The sequence below is a fragment of the Bemisia tabaci genome, chromosome 4, assembly GCF_918797505.1.
Source record: "Bemisia tabaci chromosome 4, PGI_BMITA_v3".
NCBI lineage: Eukaryota > Metazoa > Arthropoda > Insecta > Hemiptera > Aleyrodidae > Bemisia > Bemisia tabaci.
This window is the reverse complement of record NC_092796.1, coordinates 39,939,275-39,964,633: the sequence shown is the minus strand read 5'-3', so window position 1 is coordinate 39,964,633 and position 25,359 is coordinate 39,939,275. Positions and strand designations below refer to the sequence as shown.

General features: G+C 37.8%; 1 protein-coding gene across 2 annotated transcripts in view; it reads right to left on the bottom strand.

Annotated features, from left to right (window-relative positions):
- Axn (protein axin) overlaps positions 1 to 25,300 on the bottom strand; it is a 36,081-nt gene extending 10,781 nt beyond the window's left edge. The window contains exons 1-14 of one of the 2 annotated variants that reach the window (XM_019042997.2): positions 25,090 to 25,297; positions 17,560 to 17,600; positions 13,254 to 13,424; positions 12,547 to 12,642; positions 11,584 to 11,890; positions 10,007 to 10,231; positions 8,333 to 8,515; positions 6,169 to 6,291; positions 4,876 to 5,240; positions 3,871 to 4,007; positions 2,814 to 2,912; positions 1,409 to 1,586; positions 566 to 674; positions 239 to 288 (exon numbers count right to left, since the gene is read on the bottom strand). In XM_019042997.2, the coding sequence (XP_018898542.1) occupies positions 239 to 288; positions 566 to 674; positions 1,409 to 1,586; positions 2,814 to 2,912; positions 3,871 to 4,007; positions 4,876 to 5,240; positions 6,169 to 6,291; positions 8,333 to 8,515; positions 10,007 to 10,231; positions 11,584 to 11,890; positions 12,547 to 12,642; positions 13,254 to 13,356 (1,975 nt within the window). In that variant the 5' untranslated portion in view covers positions 13,357 to 13,424; positions 17,560 to 17,600; positions 25,090 to 25,297. Of the gene's footprint in view, positions 1 to 238; positions 289 to 565; positions 675 to 1,408; positions 1,587 to 2,813; positions 2,913 to 3,870; positions 4,008 to 4,875; positions 5,241 to 6,168; positions 6,292 to 8,332; positions 8,516 to 10,006; positions 10,232 to 11,583; positions 11,891 to 12,546; positions 12,643 to 13,253; positions 13,425 to 17,559; positions 17,601 to 25,089 lie in introns of both variants that reach the window. The other variant, XM_072299843.1, reaches the window with a different exon arrangement.
- Between the last annotated feature and the right edge of the window lie 59 nt (positions 25,301 to 25,359).

Genomic DNA, 25,359 nt, shown 5'->3' with positions numbered 1-25,359 from the left:
TTGATCTCAATGGGGGTCCCTGTAGGGGACCAGAGGATCAATCCGTTAAATTGTTGAATCCTTTAAATCTCAGATTGGTGAATATGTTAAGTCTTAAAATCTGATAAATTTGAGAATCTGTGAAATTGCCAGGTCTATTCAATTGCAGAATCTCCTACATCATGACTCGATAAATCAAGATTTTACTACATGCAGTTTGAAAACATGAGTGCAGTGTGTAAAAAAATGCAAAACTTACGCAAGGTTTTACTTCCAGAGGAACTTGTAGCAAAGGTTCGTAGGCGGTTCCTAAAAGATAAAATAAACCAAGAAGTTTTAGTTATTGTTTCATTTCGAGATTTAAAAAAGAAAATATTTAGAAAACAAGATGATTTAATTGGGATGAGATTTTATCCAACATACATCAAAAGTAATTTTTTGGGCAAAAGTTCAGTGGGATACAATCCGAGGATGATTTGGCAGCTACCCCTAAATAGATTTTGGGAGCATTCGTACGAGAACCAAAATTCTCTAACAAACGGTGACACTTTGAAAAGGTGCCTGAGAATCAAAAGAATTTACTTACTTGTCTTTGAACGGTATTACGGGAGGCGTATCGCTAACCACGCTGACTCCACTGTCTGTCAGATCCCCAGGTTTTTTACTATTCCACCATCTGCTGGAGCTGCGATGACCTACAAACAAAACAATAGATTATGACATTAAGTAAATGAAAACTGAAATCTGTTACAACCGAGGGGACCTAAATTGGAGTTGTCACGCGAACATAATAAGATAAGTTCTTTCAGCCTTCTTTTAATCTTAAAATGTAATAAAGAATACTTGGTTTTGTTCATTTTATTAGAATGGGGAAATCCAATTGAAAGCCATGACTTGAATTGTGTTGGAGTCCATATCAAGGATATTGGAATCAGATTCTGAAAAATGAAGTCACGAATCAGGCTCCAACAGTTTGCTCGGCACTTTAGGAGGCGATTGAGAGAAAGTGTAAATAAATACTACTTTTCTTATACTTGAGACAGAGCAAGTTCTAATACTGGATTTAAATCCTGAATCACTGAAACACCGGAGTCAGAATCTGTTCGCACAACTGCTCAGGTTCTTATTCCTGCGTCAAAATGACTATAACAGCAAAATTGATCTGGAAAAAGCCTAGCAAACCAGTCACACAAATAAGATATTCACACTGGTTGAATAATTTGTATACATTTTGTCTAGGAGACCATGAGGGTTAATTTAGTTCATCAGCATAACTTATGAATTATGAATTTTTGACTCGAAAAGACACCAGACTAAACGTGACTAAAGCAGAAAGAAATTTTACTTAGAATTTTCTTTAGAGGAGCTTCTTAATAACACTGAAAGAAATATATGAGATAACATATTTGGTGTGCAATTGTTGACTTACTTGTATTCATAAACGTAGAGTCAGGTTTTGGTTGGTCAAGAGAGTGAGCGTAATCTGGCATCGATTTACTTTTAGGTAGGTAATGCGATGAATGAGATGGAGAGTAATGGTAATGTTCCGAGCCTTCTGATAAGTCATGGATGTTTCCTGAGTCCACAGAGACGATTGAAATACCATCCTGCATAAAATACCGACATCCAGAAATTTATAAATTGATCAAAACTTCAAAAATTAAGGATAGTTCTTTAATTTTTGACACAATAGGTTAAATTCAAGTTTCAAGATAATGCTTTTCAATGGTAATCATGTAAAGATTTAGTATAATTGCAATTCCATAAAGACTTATTCCATTTTTCAAGTGATTTTTGTATTTGTTGGTAATATCAAACATACATACTACCTTGAAAATTAAAAAAAATTACAAAAGGAAAGGGAAAATTTTTATGGAAGTGAAAACTTATACGAGCTCACTTGAAATAAATTGGCAGTTGTTTACTTCGACAGTAGTGCGAAGTAGACCGTTTTACGTTCCTGTGCTAGGTGCCTAAATTGCTAATTCATAAAAGCAGAGTAGACATTGCAAGCAAGAAATGGTCAACTAGCAAATTTGCAGATAGGAATTAAATTCTGTCAGAATGTAAAATACTAATCATGTTTCGAAAATATTGCTTTCAGGAGGTTAATTGACAGTTCTTTTTTTTTCCTAAGATAAAAGATTGCTCATCGATATGCCACAAAATGTAGATGCTTATCTAACAACTGCTTACAGTGGAACCTCGATAAGTTGGTTCCGACGGGACGACGGGAAATTGCTGACTTAAATGGGTTCCCTCTTTTTCAGATCCACGAACTCGAATTTCACGCTTAGAGACCCTACTGCACAATGCGGCAGGAAATTTTAATGTGATGTATTTCTTTCTTATGGGAGCAACCAAAGTGACGTCACACTGTGTCAATATTATGTCACACTGGCTATGCAAACAACAATCATGACAAAACCTAACTGCAGGGTCATTTTCACACGTCTTAATTTGTATAATGTACTGCAATTGATCGCGAGGTGAGAAGTAAAAATGAACAAATTGGAAAGAAACAAAGGTAGACTTTGCAAAGTGGGAGAAAACCTAGTTAAACGGTTATTTATTTCAGTCGCGATCCAAAAATTGTACTGACTTAGGCGGGTTTCCAATTTACGCGATCCTGAGTTATACGGTTTTCTACCATAGAGGTATATACGGCGATAAACAGGACCGGCCCATTGTGCTGGCTCATGCGGGTTTCCGGCTTATACAGGTACCGACTTAGCGAGGTTTCACTGTACTACAGTTGTCATAAGTAACTACTTACTACCAACTAAAATTGTTTTGATTCAAACATTGTTTAGAATGGAAATACAGAACATTACCTTGTCTTTTTTACGTGATGAGCGTGAAGTATTATAGGGATATGAACTGATGCCATGCGCAGGAACAGGGGGTGGTGCCATTGAGTTTGAAAGAGATAACTGTTGAAAAATAAAATAATATGAAACAATTAAATAATTGGAGTAATGCTCTTGACTGTATCAGTTCCGATTAGTTTCTGGTCTTGCGTATACTCAACAACTAAATCTCTTGCGAAGCATAAGCCGTCCAACTTGCTATTTCAATTTTATCCAATTAGTAGCCCCAACTTTGTAACGTTGAAAGCAAACATTAAAATAATATTAAAATTCAAAATTGCTCTACCTTTAGGTCATTGATGAAAAGGATTTAAAAAATGTCGAAAACATTTTTGGTAATTTTTTTTTATTGTAATGCCGAATTTTTAATTATGATACTTCTGTGCTCAAACTAAGAATGTGATTGATTAGAAAATTCCTAGCAGAAAAATTCATCTGTAGATTATTTTTTTTCTAAGCTTCGATGAATAAGGACTGTTTCTTCACTCTGTCTTTTCAACAGTGAAATCCTTTGATTGGTTCAAATGCAAGAAGCGTTTTGAAAGTATGAGGCACAAAAGCTACAGTAAGACCTCGATTTATCAGATTTTATGGGACTGACGAATTGATCCTTTAAATCATGATTTGATAAATCGAGGCCTTCCTGTGATTGCATACACACTAAAATCTTAGTCTGCCTGGAAATAATTTTAATGAATATTTTCTTATGATTATTTATCTTAGAAAAGTTGGAAAAATAAATGGTTCATCAGTCACCAATTGTTTTATTACCCACTGTCAATCCATTATCGAGAGTTATGCATCATAAAAATTTTAACCACAATCAACAGTTTAGTCAAGGTTCAGTTTGGATAAAAACTTAGCTTCCGAACAGCCCTGAATAATTTTCACTGTTTGTGTGTAGCTTCAAAAGTTAAAATGCATTTGGCAAGTTGAACATGGGATTTATAAGGCGTGCTTGAAGAAAATTGGTTGGGAAATAGAAGTGACTAGGATGAATTTGAGGAAAGATTGATCTTACCGAAGTTGAAGTTGAGTTGAAAGCTGATCTACTTCGACGGCAGGGTAACTCAGGAGATTTATTCCTGGGGGGTGATTTTGGATTAGGAGTCTCAACAGGCGTTTGATCAGATGAAAAGACCCGCTTACAATGTTTGTCTGAAAGGAAAATTTTTTTCATAATGAATTGACTTCCCAGAAATTAACCCCCTTAGCAAAAAAATTCTTTACATACAATGACTACCGAAAGGGTAAAAAGGTTTTTTTTTTTATTAAATAACTTGCTCACCTTCCTTCAGCTTTTCAAGGTTTCTGGAGAGTACATTTTCTGATTTCTATAAAGATTAGAATGAAAAAGCTTTTCATTTAACTACTTAGGTGCTAAGTTTGTACTCTATTTTTAGTAATTATTAATAATTAGATTTTTTATAAAATATTAATAATTAGAGCAAACACGCCCTAGCCATTCTAAAGTCTTAGAGGAACTAAACAATTCGAGGTTCAACTAGAGGTTTTCTGATTTTTCACCGTTCAGTAAAATTTACTGACTTTTCTAGTTGGTCCTGGACATTCCAAGAGCTAGTATCACTGTCAATAGTACTTAAGAAGACAGGTCAATATCCTAAGATGATGATGACAAAGCAAACTTTTGCGTTTCACAGCATTGGCAAAGCATGAATTGATCTTTGCTTTTCCATTTGAAGCTATGGCAAAGATCTAATTATTGGGGCGTCTGTTGCCAACAACCTGATAACTAATTTTCCCCATTGGTTAGAATGGCAGATTAATTGACTCATCACAGAGCATGCCACGCCACTGTTTCACAGAGAGGAATAGTAATAGTTAATTATCTAGCCAATTCAGGATGGAAAATATGACGGGAGGCTGGTTGAAATTTTTCAGTTTTCTATGGTCTTTTCCAGAAGTTATAGAATTTTTGCCATGTTCGATGAGCTAGTATTGTGCAAACAGAAACATGGTACTAAAGATGGTATTGTGTAGTAAAGTTATTGTTGTTGATATGTACCTAATATATCCTGAGAATTTTCTTCCACCAACTGAAGCGCATCTTTGTTGATAACTTTTACAAGCTCTGCCCTGAGATCATCTGGTCTCAACGTTTCATTTAAATCCTTGCGTTCTGGTACGATGTCACTAGCTTCAAGCTTTTTCTTCAATAGCTCCTCACTTTCAAGTTTTTTCGCATATTCTTCCAACTTGGCTGCTGCTTCGTACAGTAACTCGTTCGTTGGCAACGGTAGCTGGCGGTTTTCTTTTTGTGTAAGAGGCACCTGCCCAACCATCACATTATCTTTGTTCAATTTTTTCCCTTCATTCAAATTTTTATGGTTTGACCGGCGCACAAACCTGCTCAGACTTGACGTTCCATCCCTGGAAACAAATTAATAAAATCAAGTGCTATGGTTTTTCATTTGAGATGTTCAATTATTAATGGTTTCTGAGTTTAAAAAATCCGAAAAAAAAAGTCAAATTATTTCAAGGGTTCAGCAACTCTCTTACAACTCAGGCGGTTTTGATAAAATTTGAAGGGTTTATAACTAGTGGGTTTTATAAATTATCTAATGTAAAAAGATATATGGCTTGTTGCAACATTTTTCCCTTTTCAAGATATTTATTTAAGAATTATAGCACACCCAATACAACTCACGTTTTCTACTCAAAACCTATTCTTAAAAGAATTGTTACTTGCTCAAGAAATCCTGGCACTGTTTATTTTTTATTTATTTATAAAGATTAGTACATTGGCCTGAACGTAAATTAGCCTGTTCGTCCTGCGGAGCGGATTCGAGAGTTTGAGCAATTCATTTTTAGAGGACGGATTCATAAATGAAAATAGGGCCCATTTGAGTAATTGGATGACAAAATTAAAAATTCCCATTAATTTTACATTAAATTATTTCGTATTTACTCAATTCACCATAGCCTTCATCCCTGGCTTGCAATTCTTTTTTTAAAATTTTGTTTTGTATCCATTATTTTGTTTTTATTTGCAATAATGCAAAACAGCAAACAGATGCACTTTCATGAATTTCAAGTAAATTCTAGGAAGAAACGGTTCTTCTTCTAGGGATGTTTCTGACTAGAGTACACTCACATTGCTAAGTTGAGCTTGCATCCCTGCTTGGGAAAAAAAGAAGAAAAGAAATTGGGGCATACTGAAGTAAAGTCTTTTTAGTGCTGAGACCCACAGGGCTAGTATTCTTACTTAATCCAGGGCTGATCAGCAAACTGGACATAGCTCCCTTTGCTTTAAAATAGCTCAATTTAGGTGATAGGAGGTTTTACAAGTAATACTTACATGCTCCCATCTGTAATGGATAAATCTGATTCTGTTCTGGCATCACTATCTTGACTTGAGACTGGATTGCAAGAAATATATTGGGGGTGTATTGTTTTCGTGTGATAAGGACTGGGAAGCATTCTGTAATCGCAACGAACATGCAAAATAACAACAAACACAAATTTAAAACTACTCTAAGATACATGAGTAAGACACAAATACAAAAGCATACGAAACATCAAACACAGAACATGTCAATGTAAGCAGTAGAATTAGAGCAATCGCTAAATGGATTGCTTTGTTCATGACTTTCTTAAAGGTTTTTGAGAACACATGTTGCTAAAGCACATCTACGTAAACACTTTTGATGATCATGATTTTTGGTATGCAGTCTTTAAAACAGTTCAAAGGCATACAAGAATAGAGATGGATAGAGGAAGGGTACCCTAGAGAGATACAAATAAATTGACGAACTTCAACTCCTAGGCATAAGAGAAACTAAGGAAAAATCAGTGATTTTTCATGATTCTCCTGGTATTGAAACACTTCAGTTTGGTAAATTCGTAAAACTTCAGCGCTAAATATAGAGCAGTAATGAGAGCAGAGAGGCAAGGAACTGAGAAAATACAGGAGGTGTCAAAAAAGTACCCTGACTGACTAGTTCTGCAGTTCAAAATTACGCCAGCTAGAGGCTTGGTCTTAAGACTCATGGGATAAATTACTTATTGGAGATCCTGTGTAAAAGAGGTTATGATGGGTCTGGATTTGTAAAGCAGAAGATTTTGTAGCTTTTAAATAACGATTCAACCACACGAACATAATGATTCTAGTATCGTTTCAAGGATCGCACTCTGCATCTGCGACTCTATTAGGAAGTTGAATGATTCTAGTTTAAAAATTTCACAATTACTTGAGAAGAAAAGACGTTTGGGCCACATTTATGAAAAAAATCAAGAAAAACTAGCATATGTGGTGGATAAAGTCAACCATAACATAATTAATCTCGAGTCCCCAAAAAATACTGACAGACTTAAATGAAAATGACTGAATTAAGTTAAGAACATTCACAATGCATGCTTAATAAGTAAGAAATATCAACGAAAAGAATCCACCTTTCTCAGAGAAAATATATTATTCAGTTTAAAGTAATGTGTCACGTGACAAGCATTATGGATGAGAAATTCCAATAAAAACAGCAGCATTACTACTTCGTGTTTTACTTTGTCTCTTGCACTCAAGGTATGCAAAGAGAAAGAAATAAATTTGTGGCCATTTATAGGAATATGATTTACTATGATTTTCCAGTCTAATGGCAAGCCTCTTACTTCATGTGAACTGCTGGTAAAATTGGGCGCATAATCTTTTCACTACCATCAACGATCATCTCACTAATTAGGCAACTAAATTCTGCTATGGAATTCTAGTAACATAAGATTTCGTTTGAAAATCAAGCACCAAATGTTGCTCTTCATCAAACATTCTTCAAGAAGCCATAACAGTTTCTACAAATAAATTTGCAAAAACACAACACAAAAAAATCACAATTAATAATACACAGCATATCATTTGATTGGAAAACTGATTGAATCTGTTTTGATGTGCAATTTGATTCGTGCAGACTGTGCAAGCATGACACTCTAAATTTTGGTAACTATTACAATACTCTCCAATGCAGACTAAAGAGGTAAAAATTTCATTCCGGAGATAGTGAACTATATTTTCACTACACTTATAATTTCCTACATAAAATCCTGATGCGGAAACATGTAAAATAATTCATAAATTCTTCGCCTGTCTTACTTTAGTACACTCAAGTTTAGTAAACATAGTAGGCCTAAACTTTAGTTTGTTTTAAAGCTGTATAAGTATGATCAACATGCTGCTTTTTACGTTTTTGCTCTACCTGTAATAACTACATAGGAAAAAAATGGGGAAACTCATTCAGATACCTGTGTAGTTGTGTATTTCCTTCAACTCTTAAGAATTTGGGACAAAAAATAAATAAAAAATATCCATATGCAAGGTTTCAGCTTAGAACTTTAAGTGCTTGCGTAGAAAGAAAAAAAAAAAAAATTGAAAATTTGTCATGAATTCATAGAAACTGGTGGATGAAAGCATAGATATTCTTGCACAAGTATGGGAAAAACAGAATGAAAATTGAAAAATAGAAAATGGTACATACTTGGGAGCAGTTTCCAGTCTTCGGCTTTGCGTTTTGAGAAGAGCGTCTCTGGTCAGCGGGAGTTTGACAGGCGTTTTGGTGACAAGCTCCTTGCCCTCGTGCACTGTTGATAGACTGTTTGTCATGTATCCTAATTCATGGTCATCTTTCACGCTACTAGAACTACTACTAGCACTACCATCACTAAACAGAAAAACACGCAATGTTGATACTTCTAAAAGCTTCATTAGGGTGTTTGCCATCTTTAAGAACATTTCTAAATATGAAACTGAGAAAAACGCAAGTCTTTCACAATGACAGTTTTAACAAAACAGTTTTGAAGGAGGCGAGAGGTCTGACAGGTTGATACATATTATAAAATGACAGTGATAATTGAATGAGTTAGTTTTATGGGTTACAGAATCGAGTTTTGATGGTTATAACTTACAGACTACCTAAGAATAACAATTTTTGTCCTGGTTGTACAAATACAGCAACCATTATTAACATAGGTAACGCCGGATGTAGAATATGCTTGTATGTTGAGACACGAGTCAAATCTTGCACTCATTAAAAGTGCCATCTAAATGCATATGTTGATTTATTGAGTGATGCTTCTTGGGGACTAATCAGAGATTGACATTTGTCTTAGCATGTGACGAGTGGGCTCTAATTACATGATAGATGACATCGTCAACCACAGTAGAGAGAACATGCTGGGATTCCTTCAATCTTCATTTATGAAAGAGATTTGAAGCGTGACTGTTTTGAAAATGTGCCTCATTGATTAATGAATCCAAGTAGGGCAAATTTCATGGTATAGTATACCAAGGTGGATATTTCCAGGTTTATCGAAGAGTGATATTTCTGTTCACATCTGATGAAAAATCAAAGCACTTCGATAGGTCTGTTTGCATTTTGTTATCAATACGATTCAACAACCAGAACTTGATACTACAAATAGCGCAATTGATTCAGTGGACTTTTTCATATTCATTGCCAAAATGAGCGAGTGTCATGCCTTGCTGACTTAAAAATTGTCTTCAGGTAAGGTGAAAGTTGAGTTGTCACTAAGACCCCAGACAGGGTTTTGAGATGGACGTGCAGTAGGCTTGACAAATCTTGAGCGCTGCTATCCTGGGAATCTTCAAGGCTAGAATTTTCATTGCTGAGCTCTGTTACCTTTCCAGCCGTTTCCAGTTTGTTTTGGGCCGTAAGTCCATTAGGCAGAAGAATGTAGCAATAACAAAACCGTATAAACTCTAAAAACTCTTCGACTTTCACCAATACTTTGTACTGACATCAGGAAAAATATTATCTACAAAACTGATATGGCTGAAATAACATTGGGATACACTTAGCAAATGTTATACATTCTACCTGAATTCAAAGCAAAAATCATTCTTAGATCTACTTCATGAGACTTTTCAGGCTCCTAATGTATATTTAAGTTATTTTTACCAGATGTCTGTTTTCATTTGTCACATTTGTTTTCTACTCAGCCTTAAGCACTTGATGTTTTGAGTTTCTAGAAATATCTGAATGGCAAACACCCTGTTTTCTAGACAGGCAAGAATTCGTAAAAACCGAACTATAAAATGAAATGCAGAACTATAAGCTACAAAACTCCAACCATGGAAGATGAGACAGTGAGGAAAGAAAACTGAAAGAAATGGGATAAAAGCAAGAGCTTACCGATCATTGATTGGCATGGAGAGAGAATAATTAAGGCAAAGTGGCGAATTCAAAAAGGCTAAGTAAGATGTTTTGCTGATCATATCAAGCATGAAGGCGTAGGCTTCCTCAAATATTGACTTCAGACTGGTGTTCCTCCGAAGTGTGCTGCGTTCATTGATTTGATGACTTAATCGTTCTCGCATTTCTGCTGGGAATCCTAAATTTCTTTCTCTAAAATATTTTCTGGAGCAAGAGAAAATAAAGAAAACAATTTAGTGATCGACAAAACAATATGTGCTATGGTTAATCAGGTTTCCAATTGTGTTATCTTTTAATGTAGGAAAAGGAGAGAGTCCACTTTCCGACTAATTTTGGCATTTTCAAGGTTTATAACAGCTTTCCCGGACCAAAATTAAAAGTTTACAAGGACTTACCATGAAACTCTACTTGGTAGAATTACAGTTTTCCAAGATCTACCGCGGACTTAAGAAATTTTTTTTTTTAAGAGCTTTCAAGGATGTGCGACACAATTTTGAGGGAATTGAACAAATTTTATAAATGTAGGTTTTCTTTCTCAAAACCTTCATTCTCTGCTACCAAAGAAAAAAAATGTGGTGCAAAGAAAAACCAATTAATAGTTTTGGAAATCTAAACAGAAAACAAAAAAATAAAAATCCTTCCAAATGGTCATGGACGAGTAATAAGATAATGCAAAACTTAAGAACTTTCAATTACTTTCCAGAAATATTCCCAAGTACAAAAATACTTGAGCACTTCAAAGTTAAAAAAAAATGGGTGTTCAGGGTTTTTTCAGGGGGTTGCAAATTCTGCGCACTTGAAAAAAGCTGCACGATAAACTGAAGAAGTATGTACCACCTAAATTTCATTACTACCTATTTCATGTAGTGTTCTCTAAAACCTCCTAAGACAAATAAACTTTTACAATTGCATTTTCAATGTGTCAACGTTGAGAAGAGTGAGGCTGGAACATGAATTTTTTAGCATTCTTAAACATATTTTGCATGGAAAAATGGGCCTTAAACTATGTGCATTTTGATGCTGCACTAAACGCTTTTATCATTTGAAAGAATTAGATTCTTTTCATCCGTCTCATCTTCTCAGGCAGCGATGGAAGAGAAGCTCTCCTCAGACACTAATCTCATGTTTCAAAATTCCTATTAAATAATGCGTATTAGGGCTTTAATAAAAAAATCACTTTTCAGCACTACTTTTCTCAAATTTACACATAGAAAATCAAATTTTACAGCTTATCAAATAAAAAAGGTCGCAAAGAATATCAAATGAAACAAAATTTGACTGGTGTCAGAGCCTTTTGGTATTCCATTTGGGGCCTCTTCCTAAATTTTTGGCTGGTTCAATATCATATTTGCAACCCCTTAAAGGATTTTCTTGAGAGAGCATCCTGCAGAGGTTGACCTCCCTTTTCCCAATTTCCTGATATTTTAGAGTAAAAATTTGTACCTAAGATTTCCTGTTTTTCCTGTTTTTTCAAGTCCTGCGGGCACCTCGCACTAAACTTTAAGCAATAGAGCAACAAAAAAGAGACATTTATTCAGGAGCTGAGACCAACTTACTTATAGATAGCTCTGACTATTTGTTGAACAGATTCTGGTTCCTGAGTTTTAAGGCCAGCACATGCAAAACAAAATTGGAGTTTTTCTAATTCTAACTGGTCACAATGGTCTTGGAGGAAGCTCGTGAACAGATTGACTCCTTCAACGTCATCGAGTAAGAACTTTACATCTTTTGACCAGAGATGATGTGGAGGTGATGAACGTTGAGGAAGAGGTTTCCGATTTCGTTCTAGTGTGTTTGTGTATCGATAAGGAGAGCTCCTTCCGCAGCTTCCGTCTGCTTCGTATGCTAAGGGGACAAAGCCCTCTGTCAAAGAAAAAAAATTGATTACTGCTACCAAGAGCTCAAAAAACTTTCATTATGAACGTTCATTTCAAGAGTCATTATTAGAACTGAACTGTTCAATGCTTTGAGTATCAAGTCAAACATTAGCTAATTCAATAAATTGGCGCTATTGAGCATATTATTTTGAATGTGTTGTTTCAAAAAGAGCCAAGCTCTATGAGAACTAAGAGGAGGCAGGATACAGATAAAACCCAATGTTTTAAAGAGCCCCCAAAGAAAAAGGTTTTACCCATTGCCAGAGGTCAGTTGAGGGTTTCTACTTATCTGTGAAACAAAGAAATTATTTCAATTCTCTGAGTTCAGGGTTCCTCAAAACAACAAGTTCACATGTTCTTCCTGCTGAAAATTTTGTTCCTTTTTAATTATTATTTTTTGTTACAAAAATGTTACAACATTTTCTTTCAGCTCTTATTTTTTGTTTTAAATGTTTAAATTGGTACCACTGTTACCATTAACTTTTCTTTCAGTCTGCAGGAGTATATAACTTCTATCATGATAAAAAAAGATTACCGTAGTAGATAAATAGGCATTTTAGGATTCTCTAGCTGGTTCGCTACCTTCTTACTATCAAATTCTTGTTTACCTGAGTGCTGTCAAGACTTAGAAACTAAAATTACCTGATAAATCTTTGGAGCTCATGGCTAATTGCCGAGGACGGGGGGGCAGTTCCGGTACCCATGTCGACTCTTCTTCACTACTTTTTAAATCTTCACCTACAATAAAAAAAAAAAAAAAGAAACTTCAGAGATTATATCAGTGACTACCAACGATTGGAAGGATGAGGGAATGTTATAATTCAGGTATTGATAAAAGGATTATTAAAATCCGAATTAATTCTTCACACCAAAAACTGCTAAAAAATCTGAAGATTTCTTGCTGTTGTTTTCATTTACAAGAACGATGTTCGCTAGAGGTCACCGGTAAAAATCTCCTCTTTAGCTCCTTTTTAGACAGTTTCTAAATCAATTAGTATACTTCATGCACCAGCTTGCTTGTCATCTGATAAAGGACATTGACTATTTAATGCTGTATGCAGTGCCGACAGATCTGTCATGCTCCGGAAAATATCTGGGTACTAGTTCGGACGTTCAAGATTTCTGAACATCCTTATTGTAAGAGATCAAAAACAAACGTCATTAAAAATTTTTGATGAAAATTGCATGCATTTTAATTTATGAAATGACAATTAATACAAAAGGTTCGACAGAATTGTCTAACAATATGCATAAAAAACGTGTTTCCAAATTTTCTTAGGTATTTATTCAAGAGCTAATCTATAAGTAACTATTGAGGAAAATATTCGTGTTGTTGTTGTTGTTCTCACCAGAAATAACTGAAGGTCGAGCTGAATTACTGCTAAGAGAGTGGTGAATTGTCGAACGGCTGGCAACGGCTGAAGGCAAGGTTGATTTATCAGCAGTGCTCATGATAGGCGGCAAAAGCAAAGGTGATATTGTTATATGCCTTAGGGCAAAGCGAGGACATTGCAATGCTTCTGAAACAAAATGATAAAAACGATTTTTAAAATCAAAGTTTTAATTATTTGAAGGAGGAATTCGATTAAGGTGTAACTGCAGATTTCGGTTCTACATTTTGCTACTACATCAATACATCGCCAAATCCGACATTTTCAAACATTTCTGTCTTTCATTAGAGGTTAACAAGAAGTAAGTTGAGCTATCTTGATAAGATATTAATAGTTTAAGAAATAAGGGAGTTTTTTCACCTGATCACAAAAATCTTGTGATTTTATATTTTATTTCTGGCATTTGAATAGAATTAATTAATTGGTACTTAGGTACTTTTCTTAAAACGTTCATTTGTTTTTAAATCAGGGGATCTAGCAAATTAAAAGAAAAAAAATTCCTGACAACATCCTGCCTTCCCTGACAAAAACTGCCAAAAATGGGGAAATATTTTAAATTCCCTGACAAACAGGAAAAATATTCCCAATTTTTCGACACAGTTTAACTGATTAAATGTATGTAAGAATTTTTTCATGTTAAAGGAATATAGTTTAATAAATAGAGCAAAACATATTATGGTGCCTAAACTTGTGCAAGATATTTTTGCCTCGTTTTTAAAAGTCAAAACACGCCAGAAGGATTTCTAGTGGAAATTTTGGCTGAGATATTCACAAGAGTAGAATTCGTGAAAAATTTTCAGAAAATCCGAGTTTTCCGATTTCCTTGACACAGAAGAAAATTCCCTGACCTTTTCTGGTCGATAGACACCTTGGAAGTAATAAAACTTTAAAAGGTCTGCTACTCTGCCAAAATCTAGATTGGTAAAAGGGTTTGGGCGAAAAAACTATAGGATTCTCAAGAAAATTTCCATCCAAATCCTCATCGCCCACCTGTTAAAAATATTGGGGGCCCCTTATTGTATTTGTTCAATTTGTTTTTTTTTGACTTGTAAAAATTAGAACATTCCTGATGTTTTTGATGTTTACACATTCAGGTATGCAAAGAAACTGCAAATTTTCAATATTCTGCAGCGAATTCATTATTCTTGAGAGAAAAGGATATGCGAATGAGAAGAGAGAGAAAAGTAAAAAAGTAAAAATAGAGGAGACAAATCGAAGAAAATATATTTGACAATGAAAACAGCAATGAGGAAAATAAGACAGATAGCCATGTGCTGTATAGGTATATATACCACAAAATTACATAAATTTCCAACAAATGTCGCAACTTTACTGAAAATTTTGCAAAATTGAGCTGCTGGTACATAATTGGCTGGAAATTTTATTTTCATCTTGGATAACTTTGAATGTTAAGTCTCCTCTTTATTTAAAATTTCGATTTTATATACCTATTTAACTTAATTCTATAGGACAAGGTGTTACCTTATTCGTAACAACGCATTTTGTGGTTTTTTAAAAAGTAAATCTTTCCTCTATGACATGATTTGGAAAATTTTCATGAATATTTTCTTTTTTGAAAATGATTCCCAATATTTTAAATTTTGAGAAAAAAAGTTGGGATTTGATTTTTTAAGAGAGCCACAACATAGCTTTGTACCCCCCAGATTCCAAAATTAATTCATGCTATGGAGAGTTAAGGTTTAATTTTTCTTTTTTTTCTGTCGCTGAATTACTTTCCTAAATGACTGTCTCATATTTACCACTTATGAATGGTGCTGCTCTTTGTGATCATTTGCCTCATTATTATCATGTTTCTTTTGCTTTATCTATTCGATTTTGGGTTATTAATTGTTACATATGCCTGTCAATTTGAATTTTCATTCTGTAACTCACCATTGTTCCTTCATTTCTCTCAAGTATTTATGTGCTAAATCTCATTTTTCTCTCTCCTTCAAATCTACTTGCGTTACAGAAGTAGTGCTTAGTAGGGGAAGCATTTCCATTTTTGCCTTAGTTGTCCTGCTTTGTTGCTATGTTGTAATACTCAATTCCACGAGGATGGTCATAAATGACTGAAAATCTTCAGAACTTTAAGTACCTAATTTCATAATACATGAACCTATACAGCACATGCCTATGCTCCATATCTTTGACTTGTACTCAATTGCTGCTGCTATCCAAACCAAGTTCAATTAATGAAAAAGAAGGTAAGTGAAAGTGATTCAATGAAGAAATTGTCGCGATAAGTCACATCGCTTTCTCTAAACAAATAAGAAGAGGGTGCTCATTGACAGGAGACGACAAGAGAAAGGCAAAAAATTGAGAGTAAGAGGGGGCAAAAATATGGTATGATGTGGCGCACAATCTATTCACCATCGCAGGAGGGGACGCGTTATTCCCTTATTGAGGGGAAGCTTTTGTGCCGTCGAACGATCGATACCTACCATGAAAAGTCCCGCCCATCCTTGAAACCTACAGCTTGATACGCCTGAGAGCAGGCCGCAGACAAAGGAAAGAGTCTTTTCATCAACAGCATGAAGACTCCTTTGATTTAATCTACAGGTATTACAATAATTTTCTAACAGGTTTGTTAAATGTTTACAGAAGGCATTTTATAGATAAATGATACATGAAAACATTGAAAAAAAAAAGACTTGCATAAAAATAAGAGGAAGATATACAGAAATAATTCAGCTTTTCAAGCTTAGAAAAATTAACAGAGCAGACCAATAAAAGAAAAATATAAAAATAAAATAAGAAGGGCTAATGTTTCAACACCTACTGAACACACCTAGAGGCTGGAGAGGGGTAGGGGGAAGAGGGTAGCACAAGATAAAAATTAGGACTACAAAAGAAACCTCAAAATATGACAGGTCAAGTAAATAATATGATTGAGGGGCAACAGAACAGGTAGGCAGGGGGAGGAGGGATGAGGGGCATTGATAGCAAAATGCAGTGATTGATTTTTTTTGCTGGTAGACTGAACAACAATAAAGGATCCCTTAACCCTGTCAGATGAGTTCAACATTCAACCATCATAACTCTGATTTACAAAATTAGTACACACCATCCTGAATGAGGATCAGATACAGCTCCATTGCGATGAATGAAACACGGGCTGCCCAAGAAAGAAATCTCTCCAAAAACAAATGAACCACAGCAAAAAGAAAAGAGGAAGGGAGGATACTTCCTATGCACAGGCTTTGAAACCTAGAGAGGTAGCGTCAAACTCAACATAAGTCAAACTCTCGACTGAAATCTGAAAGGGGAGTCGACGCGCTTGAGAGAAATACTCGAATTCAACCCCTCACGCTTCGTCAAAATAGCAGCGGCTGTAGGGATGAAGAAATACATCTGCGCAAAAGGCAGATACAGCCTGCGTCAGATTATGATGGTAGGGGTGGGATTTGAAAGGTTTCGTTAAAAAAACGAAGATTGAAATCATTCAATAAAGCAATGAAAACAGTGTAAGAGCGCTTTATCGGCTTCTTTATTGTTTTTTAATTCAGAGATTATTTATAGAATAAATGCACTAATACTGTATCAAGTAAAAAAAATTAAAATAGTCATACCATGATACAAAAAAATTACCAAATTAATGGCAGATGGCCCTTTCAGGCATTCAGCTCATTTTCTGTGCCAATTAAGAGCTGAAGTGTTGTAACACAAAACTTAAATAAAGTGGCAAATAGGGAACTACAAAACGAGCACTATAAGAGCATAAAAAGAAGTAACGTTATGAATGCATGGTCATAATTCAAGAGAATCAATGCAAATCTAAAAGTATAAAATGGTAAATACAGAGCTACAGAGCCATACAGAGCGAAAAGGCAAGTAAACAAAGAGGCAGTACGAGATATAGGTTAGGTTGGAATCATCACTACCAATAAAATTGGAGGGCATATCAACAATACAGAGTGTGCAAAAAGTCCCCGAAATTTTTCAACCCACGAGGATGCTACCAGGTCAATGAGAGCTACTTTTCGGCTCTTTCAAAATTTCGGGGGGGGGGGGGGGGGGCGCACACACTAAATCAAAATTGTCAAATGTAGTCCCTCTTTGTAATATAATGTATGTAGGAAAGGCAACAAAAACGACAATTTTTGGCTCAAACCGAACATATTACTATGACTGTGATGCCCTTTGCATTCTTGAACAATAGAGCATCAGAAATCACTGATTGTGGTAGCAAAATGATTTGTCAGAATCTTAGTGAATCACCTTCATTTAATGATTGTAATACACGTGCAATGATGTTGCTTACCTTAAACTCCGCCTAGGGGTACAAAAATCATTAATCTGGCCCTGAAACAAAAAATTGAGAAATGTTAATCGAGTTTTAGTTCCTAATTTCACCTAATAAATAAACATGAAAGGAGCTGGGGAAACATGCACTGCATTATCACTGTGTCATCAATTATCAGATCAGAGGTCTCTTCATGGGAATGTTCGATCATAAAAATAAAGGCAACTACTTACAATGGCAAAACTAAAAATGAAATGCACTTTGTAAGTAGAAAAACGACGTCACATCAAATTTCATCGGATTCGTTGCTATGCGGGAGAACGGTACTATGGATTCTTCTAAAAATTTCAGAACATTTCCACTGCGACAAGAAGCAAATTCCTTGAAACTTGGCGACGGCTTATGTGACTTAATTCCTTCCTGCTTGACGTGGTACTTAACTGATTTAAGTTGAAAAAAATGTGCCTTTGATTGCGATGTTGCAAGTCTTTGGTCATGTTTTACCTTCTTCAGGAAAAGTAGCCAAGTTTTTCTCGATATGTTGTGTACAGTTTCGTCACTCATTAGAAAATGAAAAAAATCACACAAAAAATTCAAGGTGATATTCATACGGTATCCCATTGAAAGAAATAAAACATACTGGAAGATTTTCAAATATGGCATTGGAAATTAACATTTTCTTTGAAGTCGGCGAAATTTTAAAATTTTGGTGCATACTATACTGCCTAGAAATGCAATAACTTGAAAATTTTAACAAGAATATCAACGAGTGATATAGAAATCTTGGAGAAAATTTCAAGTCAAAGATACAATTTTTTTTTCTGAAGCTGAAGTATTTTCGTTCCGGCGGCGCCCCTGCATACCCACGGGAGGAACCGCCTGATTGGTTTCGATCGGCTGGGGGTTCCGCAGGGTGGAGGCTGGAGGGGCTTCAGCGTCGGGGTCCGAACCCCTTCGCGCGAGGCTGAACATCGAGCAAGACAAGGTCGCCTTCCCGCGGGCTATCCCGATTGGTTATGCTGGTCGAGACCGCGCGCTGATATGTCGGAGACAGGAATTGTCGTAAGTGAATTTTATTTTTTAAGCAACAAAAAAGAAGAAAAAAAAGAAAGAAAAAAGAAGAAAGGCAAGAAAGAAAAAAGAAGAAAGAAGGAAAAAAGGAAAAAAAGAAAAAAGATGAAGAAAAACAAGAAAGTAGTAGTAGTAGTAAAATAATTTTATTTTAAAGCGGTGCTTTAAAAAAAAGAAGAAAAAAAAGAAAGAAAAAGGTAGAAAAAAGAAGAAAAAAGAAAAAAAAGCAGAAAAAAAAGAAAAAAGAAAGAAAAGGAGGAAAAAAGAAAGAAAAAAGAAGAAAAAAAGAAAGAAAATAGGTAAGCAAGAATTTTAAGAAGTTCAGATATGCATAGTTTTCGCTGAACGCTGGCTCTCTCTAAAACCAGCCCTCACGCTCAAAAAAAGCCCCAGAAGTTAAGGCCGTAATGGAGGGGCTTCCTTGCGATATGAGACAATTCACCTCTACATACTCAATCAAACTCTACATACATAGGTGGGAGGAGTAAAGACTTATTTATCAGGGTAACCAATTTGTGCGAGGGCTCAAAGGCTACAGCCACGGCAACTCTGCTTATTCGATCACTATCTAAGCATGATGAGTTTGACATGATACAGAGGTGGACTTTCTCATCACTTTGGGAAACCTCTCCATAGCCCCAACTTTGGAAGTTTCTTATGAGCTTGTGGGATCGTTTCAGAGAAAACCAGAGGCACTATCGTGTTTCTCATGAAAGTATACACAGCATGCAGGGCTGGATGCGCAAAACCCTGTGACATACAAAAGCTCCGCTGAAAGAAAACTACGGACGAGTTTTCCAGTAATAAATTCATACCAGGGTTGCCACAAAAATTTGGAAATGAGTTTCCCTGATCGACTTTTCCAGGTTTTCCCTGACGAAAAATGGAGAAATTCCCTGACCTTTGAGAACGCAGGCCATGATCGCACAGCCAAATTTACACCTTGCTAGCTACCATCGCACTAATATAGCGTCTCATTTGAAACGCGCTTAAGCTAAGGAGTCAGAAAATAATTGTAGAACATTTGGAAATACCTAACTCCTGAATGCATCGCAGTTTATATTGCGTTCAAAACCGAAAAAAGAAAGATTTTAAGCAACTCGTGAAAGTTGTCAATTTTTCCCTGACTTTTAGCTGTTTTTAGTCAAATTCCCTGACTTTTCCAGGTTTTCCCGAGCACTTTTTTTCCCCTGACTTTTCCAGGTTTTCCCTGAATTCCCTGACCGTGGCAACCCTGTCATACTTTAACCGAGGAAGTTTGGAGACGCTCAGAGGCTCATACGACGTCCTTTCCTAGCTTGGCGGTTCAGTCGTCGAGGAACGACGAATCAAAAGGAGCCCGAGAGAAGCTAGGTTGTGGGATGCCGCTAGTCGGGCAACCCGCACGAAAAGCGCTCAAGGGAAAGCCACGAAAATCACGCGATACGCGCTTTTGTAGGCCCGGTTTCCGGGAAGCGTGTGCGAAACCTGCCGTACCGAACCTAGCCTTTATTTTACGTTGAATAGAGCGATGAGACAAGGGACAACCGGTTAGCATCGGCTCATTCGCGTGTTCCTTTACGCCTCATTTGCCTCGATTCACTTGATTTCAGAGAAAAGCCGAAAACATGGCGACCTTGTCGTTCTATGATTTGACCGTGCTTGCCGCCAAAGGGGCATTTAGTGACATTTTTCTAATAGCAGGCTCGGAACTCAATCGGAAAATACGCATAAGCTACGCGTATATTAGAGAAACCCAGTTATATTTCTCACGACATTTTATAAGAGAAGAATTACTTAGAGACATGCCCTGACTCGTGCAAGATACTGAAACAAATACACCGATCAAGGTCAACGATTCAAGAATCCAAGCGAAGGCTTTTAAGTTCAAGTTCTCTCTGTAGCAGTCACTTCTGATTTCCGAACGGAGACCTCTCTGCAGTGGCCCATTTTCTGGCTGCAACGCCTCTACATGTAGTAGGACTAATTGTGGAGGCCCTCGACCGGGCGGAAATGCGTTTCATTTCTGCGTAAGTACACCTTCCGAAGTTGTGTACTGCCAGACGCATTTCCAAATAGCGTGCGCATCTTGGAACTTTAAGAGCGATTCGCGCGTCAAGTCATGAGCCGAGAGCGAGACAAGAAATCGGGGAGACGCGATGCTTGAAGTAGACTGTAGTTATGCAGGCGCTTCTCGAGATCGTTAACGGAAGTATTCCTCCGGAAAAAGAGGTCCCTTTTCGTAGATGTAGTCAAAATTGCATCGCAAAAAGGAACCAGCGCGATCTTTCAAAATCGTGCAACTTCTTCTTTTCTATTAAGAATGTGCACAGTAGGTATTCAAATTTACACAATTATTTTCCTTTGAAATTAACAATTCCTTGGCGGAAGGAAAAAACTATTTGATATTCTGGGAGATTTTTCAGATTAATAATTGCGAAGAAGCAACATTTTGACGACACTGCAATCACGTTGGTTCCGTTTTGCTAAATGTGATCCAATTATGAAGCAACAAAATTTTCTTGCATATCCATGACAGCGAAAAAAAGCTCTTTTCCGCTGACTCAGAGATTTTAACGCAAAGTAGAAAAGTTGGATGGGACGAAACGCGTGATACAGGTATTTCGATAGCCTATTAGGTAAAATTGCACATCCACGAAATGAAGGAGAACATAAACTCTTTTCCGCTGACTCAGAGACTTTAACGCAAGAGTAGACAAGTTGGAGGGGGCGAAACGCGTGATACAACTATTTTCTTTTACGAGAGGATAAAATTGCACGACTACAAAATGAAGGAGAACATGATTTTCTGCAGCATCCCAACTATTCGGTCTGTCCAACGCGACTTTCAGTTCGTGTAACCGAACTTTTGGTTCGCATAACCGGACTTGCGCGGCTAAAAGAACTGATGAGGGAAGTTCGTTTACACGAAGGGATTGATAATATTCCCAATCACCAAAAAAAAAAATTGTGGGAAAACCCGCCAAAATATTGCAGCGAGCCCTCGGATTTTTTTCATTTTCACTGAATGGGATTAGCCCTCGTGGGCTACTTAAATTTAAAGAAAGAAAGAGAGAGAAAAAAAACTTGGCGGGCGTTACACAAGCCGGCATATTTACTCAAGTCTCAGACTAGCTTATGGTGCATTAAATTTTAGAAAATACTTCAGTGGCAAGGTCGGCAAAACTCCCTTCCCATCTAGAGCACAGTTTTCACGGGTTGGATAGGACCCGGTGCTCATAGTCTCTCTATAAAGGTACTCAATTTTAGCACGGCAGATAAGTTGCTCAACTCTGGAGAGGACAGGTTCTTCCTAAAATGGGAGAGGGAGAGACTAGGGAGGGGGGGGGGGGTGTCAAAAATCTTCATTAGATAAAATGGAGATGACAATGAAATAAAAAATAAGGAAAAGTAGTGGCAGGCTCCTCGATCCGAATGAGGAGCCGGAAAAATGGAAGGAAAGGGGACGACGAAGAAGGAGGGAGGAGGGAGGGAGGCAAACGAAAACGACGGTGGCGAGGCAGCCACCTTCTCGGGATCCGGGAGAGGAGAGAAAACCCGACGGAGGTTGGCGGGCCGAGGACGGGCAGAGCGCGGGCGAGGGACGAGAGCGAGGAACACCGAGCGGACGATGGGGAAGGGGTGCGAGCGAGCCGTGAGGGGTGAGGGAGGGGAGAAATTCTGGTCGGGGTTGGAGGATGGAGGTGCGGCAGATGATCAAAGAAAAACCAGCGGCTCCTTTTGTCGAGAAAGAAATGCGCCGCGCGCCGCAGCGGAGAAGAAGAATAGTCGTTGGCTTAGACCGGCCGGGTTGCCGGATCCTCCCGGTCGGCGTAGTCCCGGTCAGTGGCGCGGCGTGAATTGCGATGTATCGATTGTTATGACATTCAAACCTATGGTAAAGAATCGATTCTTAAGGTGTTCGCTGCGAACACCCTATTTATCGATCCTTCTCCATAGATTTAAATGGCATAACAATCGATATATCGGAATTCACGCCACGCCGCTGGTCCCGGTCACGCCCGCTCTGCCGGGACTCCCGACATGGCGGCAACCTCCGCGACCGTTGCTGAGCTCGCAACCGAGAAAAGGACTTGGTCCCCGGCAGTTCTGCGTTTCTTGCCTCGCCAACCGCGGAATTCACCGACGACGACGGGGCCAACGACAATGGCCAACCGCTCTTCAAAACTTCACCCCGAAATTTTTCAAGAGGCGTTCGGCCAGAGGTCCTACGTTCGTACGGCTCTTCAAACGGGGGCTCGTCGACGTATTTTCAAGCCCTCTGATTGGCCAGCGATGCAGCTTGGGATGATTGGTAAACTCCTTTAAAAAGCCTCCGGTATGGACAAGGAGAAGATTCACCGTAGTCGTATTGGGTCGGCGCCGAGTCGTAAAGACGGAGGGCCTAGGTTTGGAGGCGTATTGCAGGGATTCTTTTGCAATGCAGCAAGGCATTAAGCAAAATAGCATGGTCAACTTCGCGACAGAAATAAAGGCTGTAAACACTTTTTCACGCGCCAGTTGGACGATTCGTCCTTTCTTTTTAGAAACCGGGGCTCTATTTTTAGGCGCATGGTGCTCGTGGTAAAGATGGAGCGCGGCAGCCCAACCCCCAAAGTTTCGGGGTGTCATCGGGAAAAGAAAGTGTTTTCAGGATTTTTCTGAATGGTCATGGGCTGTTCGGCAGTTGTGATCTCTACGAATTCGAGGAGCCAGTACGCATATTGACTACCAACAGTCTGGCTGTGTTTACAATGCGTCTGGTAGCGCTGTTTTTGATGGGCGCGGAAAAGCAGCTACTAGCAGATGTTTCGTCAGCGTTGTCATGAGTTCGGTAAAGTCAACTAGACGCTTGATCAACATTACCGGCCAATGCCAGATGTCCGGCGGGGGTAATCGATCGTCTTGTAACGTCAACTAGACACACGATTAAAACTATTTTAGAGTGCCAGACGTGAGGCAGTGTCAACAGTAAACTGTACGTCAATTAGACGCATGATTGGCCTGTTTGGTACTCATGAGCTCCCAATGAGGGGCTTTCTGAGGAAACTCCTCAACTTGAAATTGGGGAGAGATTTTGTTGGATGTCTTGAAGAAAATTTTTCCCCTGGAACCCTCCCCCCCTGCTTGATGGGGGTGGGGGGAGGGTTACTCCACATTTGGGTGGAAATCATCTCTACTTGTGGAGGGGGGGGGGGGGGTGGATGGGCAGCTCAATCAGTTACAGATCTGTGGCAACTTCCTAGGCGGTGAATGAAGTGTGGTAGAGTTGGTTAACCGAACATCTGTTTATTATAATTTCTTTTAGAAGGGCAGCAAAAGTTAAGATAGAAAAAAAAAGAAACCGGGATTGTTTATAAATGCTACGGAACTGTCATAATCAGACCAGTGCGGAGGGGTCTTGAAGGAACTCTTTGGGGTTCGGCCGGTAAACGCTTGCACTGTGTGTTCCTTAGGGTGGTCGTTGCATACTAAGAACACCACCTGATACTCTGCAATGCTCTTAAGAGGTGTAGGATCCTACTTGGAATCATGGTTTGTTACTGAAGGAGGGGGGGGGGGGGAGAGCCTGGAATATGATACCCAAGAAAGTGAATGATATTGCTGGAGGTTGAACGATGATTCTGCTAATTATTCGAAAGGGTAACACTTTGGAAGTTCGGTCGAAAGATTCTTAGCATAGTAGTGTAGCCACTACTAAACTATGGCCATGCTATTGTGCAGTTTGCATCATTATGCTACTTAAGCATGAACCTCTTCACAAATTTTTGGGAAAATACTATTCTAATCTCTGGAGCCTCTTCGCGCACCCCTCCCCCCTAAAAAATCAAGAATTATCATGTGTACTCACAGCCAGAATCATTCACCAGACAGATTAAGGTGGGGGCCGTGTCTGTGGCAAGATATCAACAAGCATGATAAAGGCACATAGTCCTGCCGCGTACATAAAAAAGCAGTCAGGCCACTGACTGCATACTGAAAATAACTAGGAAATGGCCCATAATTTGGATAATTGACTCCAAACAACCTCTTCATTTAGAAACTTAATAGAGGTATCGGCGAATAGTTTGAACTGGTAGAAGGGTGCGAACGCAAGTATGTCTACTTCCTGACAAATGAATAATTAATCAAATGAGAAAAGGATGTCCAAAAAAACCAGCAACAGTGATGGGTTGAAGACAAGAAGTAAATGGATGAAACGGTGATTTCTGACGGCATTGAAAAAATGGCACAGCTATGTAGGAATAAAGCCCTCAGGAATTTCAAACTAAGATCAAAGAAAAAACCGTGAAGAACTGCTTGGTTAGGTTATGATCTAAGACCATAGGAATTCCGATTACAATAGAAGGAGAAGAACTGGGATTCGTCAGAAATTATCAAACGAAACATATCTGCGGCAGATGAGAGGGTTGTTTTAAGGTGCGTTAATAACGGCTGGAGTAATAAATGACAGAAGTTTCTTTGAAACTACTTATGATTGAGAAGAAGACGACATACCTTTGTAGACCTGTTTGAAGTGTTTGATGTCCCTTTTGATCCTTCGTGCCAAGTATTCCACACTATTTCATCGCAATAGTACGCGTCTAAAACGTGCAAACTTACGTTATAATTAAAACCTAAATGTAAAACAAGGCGCGGTTACAAAAAATCATTAAGATATCAAAAGTAGAAAGATTTTTAACTCGTTAGTTTTAATTTCGTGAAGCAGTCGACATGTTTCGGAATTTGCGGACCGAACAACACTAGCGCGCTGCCAAGCGTTCGTGA